Source organism: Saccopteryx leptura, chromosome 3 (genome assembly GCF_036850995.1).
Source record: "Saccopteryx leptura isolate mSacLep1 chromosome 3, mSacLep1_pri_phased_curated, whole genome shotgun sequence".
NCBI lineage: Eukaryota > Metazoa > Chordata > Mammalia > Chiroptera > Emballonuridae > Saccopteryx > Saccopteryx leptura.
The window spans coordinates 97,520,818-97,529,996 of record NC_089505.1 but is presented as its reverse complement, the minus strand read 5'-3'; the positions used below and the strand labels follow the sequence as shown (position 1 = coordinate 97,529,996).

The 9,179-nt window shown below is 54.7% G+C and overlaps 1 protein-coding gene across 1 annotated transcript in view; it reads right to left on the bottom strand.

Moving 5' to 3' along the window:
* Positions 1–2,977: 2,977 nt before the first annotated feature.
* Positions 2,978–9,179, bottom strand: part of VWA5B1 (von Willebrand factor A domain containing 5B1) — a 46,609-nt gene continuing 40,407 nt past the window's right edge. Inside the window, exon 22 of the mRNA XM_066375278.1 lies at positions 2,978–8,727. Within this exon, the coding sequence (XP_066231375.1) occupies positions 8,221–8,727 (507 nt within the window). The 3' untranslated portion in view covers positions 2,978–8,220. The remainder of the gene's footprint in view (positions 8,728–9,179) is intronic.

Below are 9,179 nucleotides of genomic sequence, written 5' to 3'. Positions count from 1 at the left end.
TAAATACCATCTTTCCCTTTCCCAGTGTGCAAAGCTCACGAGACTTTGGGGAGCACCTGAGACCTTCCCCTTGGGGGAGTGGGGAAGAGGGCTGTCCCCAAACTGATCACTCTCTGTGGACAGAGTCCTAAAACAGGTGTTAATGGAGCAGCTACCTAGCACAGTGGGATGGAGGAGACAGAGCCCTCTTTGGGAACCCCTGCTCTGATGGAGGTGATAGGATCTCTGCCCTGGGAGAGAGCTCCACATATGATTGGGGGCCCCAGTAAGAAGCTGCTGCTGAGAGGAGGCCGGGGAAGTCTTCCTGGAAGAAGTGGGCTTGCACAAAGTTTAGAGAAGGAGGGGGCACTAATACGATGGAGAGGAGGGGTGGGCAGAGCAGGAAAGGGCCAAGTAGTAGTCACCTTCTCCTTTCCAGTCCCAGATGAGCTAGCCTGGTGTCTGGACACACAGGTGAATACATGCCCAGCACCGCCTTTTGGTGGGCTAACTAGCCATCATGAATCACCCACTTTTAGCAGGGAAAAAAGACTGTTGACAGGGGACAGGAATAGCTTCTAAAACCTCCCTTCATTCCTGCTGCTCTTTCCCCAAATGTCTTAGCAGGTCCTCTGCCTGGAAGGCAAGCATACCCACAGCTCCATCTGCTGGAAAATATCAGAACAGCACTGCAGGCTCTGAGGGCATTTGTGCAAACAGCCCCTGGTTTTTGGTTCTAGGGAAGCCCCAGATGTTGAAGCCAGGATGGAAGGATAGACAGGAATGGGGTTAATGCCTGGGGAAGATCCGTATATGCAGCCTGGAGGATTTTGGAGCTTATGAGTAGTGTAGGGGTAGTTAGTTCTGCTTGGGGTGGCTAAGGGAGCCATCATAGACAACTCTCCACCAGATATCGAGGCTTAGGAGCTGGAGTGACACCATCCTGAGTATCCGGCCCACTCCACCCCTAGTTTAGGAGAGGACACTTCCCAGAAGATTAGCTATGCCTCATTATGTTAATCAGCTTAACAATAACCCACCACCTTCGGACCAACTCTATGCCTCATTATATCATGGAGGACGTGTCCCTTTCTTCCTCCAACCCTGGATCTGGGGTGGCTGGACTTTGGGCGGGTGGTCAGGCAGTCATGGTTGGGAGATTTCCGGAGGTGCTCAGACGGGGATGAGGACAACTGTTTATAGACGCGGGAGAGCTGCGGAGCTGGGCCGGGCTCAGCTTCACACGTCTCCCCATTTCTGGCCAGGATAGAGGTTCACTGAACCAAAGGAGCCCAGGTTTCCTGGGGGCCTGCAGTGGCTAGGAGGGGACTGGCAACCACAGGACAGAGGGTCCAGGAGACCCTGAGACCCAAACCACTGGGCCCACCTCTTCTCTCCTAGAGAGTTCGCAGAAAGAACCCAAGGGCTCTGAGTTTCTGAGCAAGTTTTTCATAGTGTGAGGGGGCTAGGAGACCCTTGTCATCCGATGGGAAGAATCTTACAAAGGTGGAGGTGTGCCTGGCTCACAGAAGTCAGGGAGGTGCTTAAAGGGACTTCATGTTTCCCAACAACCTAGAACTGTGGTGGGGGTCAGAGAAAGGGCTTGTCTATCTCAGTGGAAGCCCATTACCCAGCAAAGATCATCCAGGAGGGCCATGCCTGTGGTCTTTCTTTCTTTCTTTTTTTTTTTTTATTCAGTGAGAGAAGGGGAGGCAGAGACAGACTCCTGCATGCGCCCCGACTGGGATACACCCGGCAAGCTCACTAGGGGGGCGATACTCTGCCTATCTGGGGGTTGTTCCATTGCTCAGGAATGGAGCTCTTCTTAGCGCCTGAGGCAGAGGTCATGGAGCCATCTTCAGCACTTGGGGCCAACTCTGTCCAATTGAGCCAAGGCTTTAAGAAGGGAAGAGAGAGAGAGAAGCAAGAGGGAGAGGAGTGGAGCAGATGAGTGCTTCTCCTGTGTGTCCTAACTGGGAATCGAACCTGAGACATCCACACACTGGGCCAATGCTGTACCACTGAGCCAACTGGCCAGGGCTGTGAACAATATTTCACTGTGACCTTTTCAGCCGCAGCCTGTTGGCTCCCTGAATGATTCCTGTAAGGGGTTGGTAACACATTGCGGCAATGGTTTTGGCCTGTGAGGAATTCCTATTTTAGTCAACTGTTCTCCCTGAAGGGTGCAAAGCGATGATTGATTTTGCAGAAACAAGGTAAGCTGCTAAAGGATTTCCAAATGAGCCTTGTGTGTGATTTTGGGATCAGTGCGTGGTGGTTCCAAGACAAAGTGGTGACTGGTGATGATTTTCACACAAATCTGTTTTGCGATCACTAATGGCTTCTGATAAAATTTGGCAATGTGCAAAGCAGCTCTGCAAAGACATTGCAGCAGGTGCTCTCAGGGCCTCGCCGCGTCCCCTCCGCTCATTTCTCCACTGTGCCCACGGACTGGACACCTGCCAGTACGTGCATGTCTGCCTGGCGGCTTTCTTTAACTGCAGAGGTCAGCTCGGCCGGTGCTTGTGGCAGGCCGGAAGTGCCAGGGAATGAATGGCGCTGGGGTGACCCTCACCCAGTGACTGAGTAGAGCTGGTGCACCCCCATCGCTTCCCAGAGTTCCCAGTGGGATGAAGGTCCACACCCATGTAGTGACCCGCTTTACTGTTGTCATTCCTGTCCCTATTCTACTTCCTCACTCGCCTGTGAGCGTTTCCTGGGGTCACACAAATCCACAATTTGCACTGAAGCCTTATCTCAGGCTCTGCTTCTGGGGGAACTACTGGAACCAACTTGTCCCAATTTCTCCCTGGCTTGCCCTAGTTTTGACACTGGAAAGTCCCTACCTGCCTCAGCCCCAGGTGAACTGGGATAGCCGGTCGCCCTGGGGAATCCCAAACCAAGTCAGAAGTGACCACACCGCAGCAAGCAGGTCATTGGACCACTAGTTGGAATGACAGCTACTAGCTTCGAGAACAAAAGAGCAGACACAAATATAATTTTGTCATATCATCAGGTTCAACAGATTTTATGAGCTAAAAGCCTATAAAAGAACAGTAGCCACCATTTACAAATAAGTTATTCCTTTGAGGATACACACACATCCCCCTGGGGGCATGGTTTGCTAATTATTGGTGGACATTAGACGGTGGATGTCCAGGACTTCCATGATGTCTACCTAACTGGCTACCAGGCAAAAAGGCGATGTGTATTCCAAGAACAAGAAGTGTCACAGGCACCATGGGGACGTTACGGGGGGAGCAGGTGAGGGGACGGGGCAGCGCATTGTAGGCACTTGAGGCTCCAAGGGGGGCAAGCACCAGCCATGCCACTTGAGCCAAAGCCACCTGGGCAAAGAGTGAAACTACACGGCGTGTGTCACCACAGTCGACCACATTGAGACAAGGCGCTTTGCTTTGGGAAGCGGCCGTAAGCTCAAGACCACTGGCTTGTGGCCAAGGAGGTTTGCAGCATGAACAGGAGAAATTCCACTCTGTCAGGTAACTTGGGAGACAGTGCTGTTGAGAGACTAAGGTCACCAGGCTGGGGGCTGGGCAAGCATGGGGGCTCAGGGGGCCCCATCACAGGGGCCAGGGTTGCCGCTGAGCTCCTGATCTGAGGACAGGTCTCTGCTCATCAGATTCTCCAGCTGCAAAATGCTGCCCACACCCTGTCCAGGTTGTTTTAACAGCGGCCCCGTGGAGCGTGCACGGCTCACGACCGCACCCATTCCCTTTTTGTTGATTTCTCTAGTCCCTGCTAGGGTGGGGAGTGGGGAAAGATCTCCCATACGCCAGGCAATGAACACACAGCTCATTCCCGGGGTAGCAGTGCCCCTCTCGCCCCCTTCCCAGTGCACTAAGGATGTGGAATGCACTTGTGTCTGGGGATCACTCGGAGACGCTCCCAAATGCAAATCGTGAGAGGCAGCATTTGGACCTGGCAATGGCAGGCGCTGGAGTGTCCACGGCTTCCGGCCAGGATGGGGTGCAGGACGGCCCGTTGCCAGGGGTGGGCCACACACAGATTGGGGTGACCCCTCTCCCCCTTTCCTCTCAATGGGAGTCCCTGCCAAGGAAGAGAAGGGGAACGGTAGCCAAGAGAGGAAGACACTGCCTTCAAGTAAGGGTAGGGACCAACAGGGGCAAGTCAGGATTGAGAAGAAACTTCCAGAAGCCTTTTCTGACAGCTGTCCCCAGGGAACCGGCTGGAAAGAGGAGGGACCCTTGCTTTCTCAACAGCCGAGGAACAGGTGAAAACCCACCAGCAGCTGGTCTGGAACCACTATCCCGTTCACCAGTCACAGCAGTGGAGGACAGCAGACATCATTCCCTCTGTCCACAGGCAGGGGCAGCCGGGAAGACACAGGTGCCGCCCAAACCAGTGCTGCTGCTTCCCAAGCCCGGTGTCGGTCTGACGACGTGTGGGCCCCGTTCTCCTCGGATCTGGAGCTGGCCTCCTCAGCAGAGGGCCCTCAGAGAGAGGACGCCGCCTTTGTGTGCTGTGGGAAGTTGGGCCCTTGAAGGATTTGTTGTAGGGACGCCCCTGCTCCACCTGGACTAACAGGCCCCCAGCAGAAGCTCCCGCCCCGGTGCCACACTGCCGTCACTCTGGCTGCACAGTACCGCGCACTGCTGTGGTCAGCCTTACTCACCCCATCGCTGTCAGGGAGCTCGGGGGCCGGCCTTTAGTGTGAATGGCGCCTCAACAGTGCTGGTCTGAGGCCACACGCACAGGTGGCGAGACCACACGTTGGTGATCTGGCCGGTGGAATGCCAGGGGATGTGGAAGTACAATAGTTCGTGGAGCAGACGTTCCTCAAATGCTCCTCGTCAGGCTGCACAAGGATCGAACGCCACCTGAGAAGGTCACCAGGCTACCCTGGTGTGCCTGGCACACAGTAGGCTCTCAACAGAAGCTTTTTGAATGTCATGGCCTGAAGAACCCTAAGGGAGGTCTAGACCTGCATTTTCTAGACTGAATAACCTGGGAAGAGCAACCTTCTGAGTCACCTCATTAGAGACAGACAATTACATATAATTGGGACCAGGTCATCCTGACCTAAAGAAACCTGTTTTCCCCAACATACTTGCCTGCAAGGCATTTTCTTATGAATTGCTAGTTCACATATCAATCAAGGAACAGTGTTGGAAATGCTGATCTAGTGTAACCTCAGTCTATGAAAGATGAACCGGGGCCCAGAGAAAGCAAGCAACTTGCCGAAAGTCACACAGCACCCTGGTGGTGGAGTTTGGATCAATTCTTAAGCCCCCTAGCTCTCTGATCACTGTTTTTCCCCACTGAAGGCCAGCTTTGTTGGACAGCATCCTTAGGCATTTGTACTCTCCTGTGTCATTGGCCAGCAAGGTGTGAAGTCCCCTGTGCATGATTGGAAAGTAAGGCCTGGTTTAACAAAGAATCCAGATTAAGCCAAATTAATCTCAGTCACAGGAGCAATGAATGGTTCATCTACTTGAGAACCTTTGGAACCATTTTAGTTTGAATGTGGGCACCAATTACCCAAGATGCTTATCTTTTCTTTAAAGCTGGTCCCTTCCGTCCTCTGTTTGGCAATCCTGGGGGCACATTCCTGAGACTGTTTGCCATTGCAATGCCTCTGAAGCTTTTTGTTTTTAAAAAATGTCTCTTGTTCAGACATCCTTGGGTCACTTGAAATCAAGGAAGATTTGTTCCTCTGCACCTTTGGGTGTTGGGCAAGGCCAGCCAGGGAGTGCGGAGGTCAACAATTTGCTTGTGCATCAAAGTTGTCCAGAGTTCCAGCCGCTGCTACTGGGTCAGGGTCTGAGCTGTTTCTTGCAGAAGCGGGGTGGTGTGCCCACAGCCTTGTTGGGCTTCTTGGATACTACTTCCAGATGTCTTGTTCCACAAGGGGCAGATGCTGGGCCTCCTTGATCCTCACTCTGTTCCCCCCTCCCCCCATTCCCTCTTGTCATTGTCCATACTGAGCCTGGAGACCTAGAATCAAGTTAATTGGGAGGCTGGACAGCCCAGTCCAATCTGGTTGTGTTAGAAGAAGAAAGAGGCCCAGAAAGCACATGTGACTTGTTCAAGGTCCCCAGATAATTAGAGCAAATCCATGGTCACTAATATGAAAACAGCTCAGAGACACAGAATCTGGGAAAGTCATAGTGGGGGGAAACCCCCAGCTCCAGGACACCCAGAGAGGGGATGCCATTTGCTTAAACAAGTTGGAGGTGTTTTAACTGTCAGCCTGACAATCTTTCCATTAATGGTGGACCATAAAGGTTATGCCATGCCCCTCCCTCCTTACTCCAGAGCCAGAGCCCCAGCGCTGCTGGCTGCACAGCTGCAGAAGTGTTACTTGGCAAGTGTGTGTGTGTAGGGAGATGACAAGGCTGTCCTCACACCTGCTCAAGGCCTTGAGCAAGAGAGCCTAGAGACCTTATCCCTGCTGATGATACTGACTTTGAGCCAACACCCCCACTGGTATCCTGTCCCATCTGGGGTGTTGGTGGCCACTCTGTTGGTGACTGCCTGGCGGGCTCCTGCTCAGAGGGTGACAACAGAAACAGTCAGCCAAGCAGCTGAAGGGATTTTATATTAAGTCTCCAGCCCCGTCCCCTCCCTTGGGGGTGGGTCCCCCTTTCTGTGAGACCCTCAGAAGGACTGGTACAGAGGGAGGCCCTGAGGTGATGTCATAGCTCAGGAGGAGGTCAGGGAGGGCTCTGCAGGGGGGTCCTCACGGGGGCAGCGTACACATCCCGTGGGGGCTGCCTTTCCTCCAGACCCGGAGGCTGTGCTGCAGGCCCCTTTTCTTCCTAAACTCCTGCTGAAGACTGGGCATTTCTTGAGTCTTCCAGGCTGAGACTTGTGCTGGGGTCCACAGGTCCTCCACGGGCCAGTTTGATCTATGGGGCCCTCCAGATTTCTTGGAAGGGGGAAGTTAGTGCCAGGGCCGTGGGGCCTGATGGGACCACTGAATGAGACGAAATTAAGGCCTGGAGAGGGGCACGGTTGCGGGCTGTGCAGGTTCAGCATAGGATCCCAAGCCAGTGGGCTGCCTTGGTGAGGTCCAGACCTACCTCCAGGGGAGTGTGTGGGGCACAGGTTACTGGGCAGCAGCCAGGAGGGAATCTGCGTCTGCAACCTAGATGTCACCACACAGCATCATGAGGTGGGCCTGAGAGAGGGAAGTCCCCAGGGCCTCTCTTCCTGAAGCTTCTTCCAAGAGTCTTTCATTTCATTGAATAAATCACATCTCCTGACGTTGCTGCCCCAAACGCACTGCAGCCAAGCATACTTCTCTGTTGCAAAGAAGGCCCCTCTCCCACACAGTGTGACCTGACTAGGCAGCACCCCACTGTCCCAGAATGCAGCTGACATAGGGTGCCTCCCTAGCCCCTCAGCACAAGTCGATAGAGTTTGCATTATGCAACTCCTGAAAATGTGTAAATTATTCAAGATGTCGTCTGATTTCTCCACTGACTTCCTTGACTACATCTATTCTTTTGGGACTATTTTTGCACAGACGGCCGCTTAATTCTAACACCTCAGCTTGCAGGGTGGCTCTCCCTTGTCCTGGTCACCTCCTCTTAGCTAGGAAGTCACAAATAATCTGCAAACCAATACTAAAATATATGAAGGGCTTCCAAGCCACAAGAAAAGGCCCTGGGTGACACTTTTGTAAAGGGTTGGGAAGGGTGGTTCTCTCCTCAGTTTGTAAGCGGGATTTAGGGGTCTTGGGCTGTCACCATGGAGACAAGTGCCTATCCCACAATGCAACAGGCAGAAGTGGTTGTACCACGTGCCTAGCTGCAAAGCATGCAGGTCTGGTTACTCGCAGTTTGGGGATTGGCTCATCCACCCTCTTATTGGAGGGGGGCATTGCCCACGTGACCCTCCCCCAGAGGGAGCCCAGGTTTAAGTTGTATTCCGTCTCTACCCCCAGGGGCAGTAAACTCCACAGCATCCCCCCATTTCCAGGCAGAAGGACCCTGTGAACCTTCTAGATACCTTAGTCCAACTCTCTCCCCTCACCCACTGGTCTTACAGGTTGGGAAACTGAGGTCCAGACCAGGGCCATGGTCTCTCTGGCCTTAAGTTGCACAGCTAGCAAAGTTGGGATTGAATTCAGGCCTCCTGACTGCCAGTCCGGAGCTCTTCCTAGCAACTGATATATTGGCTACAGCTTCAAGTGCTCCCCCTGCCAGGTCGGAACTGGCCCGTCCCCTCCTCCCTGCGCAGCCAGCTTCCTTCCCCCTACACGTAGTTGGGGTTATAGCAGAGCATGTTGAACTCCAGGCTCTCATCCCAGTGCCGCAGCAGCACGAACAGCTGCAGGGCGGTGGCCGTGAGCGCGCCCAGCGAGCGGCCCTCGGGCACCTCCTGCTGCTCCAGCCACAAGCTGGCCTTGGCGGCCACCAGCTCCCACTCCACGAAGTAGGACGCCGAGCTGTGCTCCAGCCACGCCAGCGCCACCACCGTGGCCCACAGCTTCCCTGTGTGTTCTACCCTAGCCGCGAGCTCGTCGCCCAGCTTGTCCTCTGCCACAGGTTCCTCCGAGAAGGTGTCACCGGGCAGGTGCCGCAGTGAGGGGCTGGTGCCGGGCTGGGGACTGGGCGTCTTAGACTCGGCCTGGCGGGCTGTGAGGGACACTCGGTGGCAGGCGAAGGGCGAGGTCCACTTCAGCTTGTCCATAGGGATGTGGATGGCCTCACAGAAGGCTTGGTTAAACAGGAAGGCTCCGGAGGCCAGCTGCAGAGACACCTGTGTGGGGGGAGCCCCTCAGTGGGCCTGTGGAGCCGCAAACGTTTTAGCCCGTGGAGCCCCGGACTGCACAAAGGTCTGGGTCCTCATGGGCCACCATTCATCTCCCCCGGCTCTCCCCTCCTTCCTGGGGGGTCTGCGGGCCGCCCAGCCTGGCTGAGCCCATCCGTCCTTTATCCGACGGGCACTTCAGACTGACCACTCTCCAAGCCCAGCGGAGCACCTTCACTCCCAGCCTGCCTCTCATTCCGGGCAGGTGGGGCTCCTCGGCCGCTGGGACCACCCTCTGCCATCAGGCAGGCTCTGGGCCGCTCACCTCCCTCTTCCACCCTCCACGCCAGTGAGTTTCCAAGTCCCAGCAGGTCTGCTCTCTAACGTCCCTGCATTCCACCCTCAGCCTCCTCGTGTTGTCCCTGCTTCTACTTTCCTCCCCCTCCATCTTTCCTACAGCC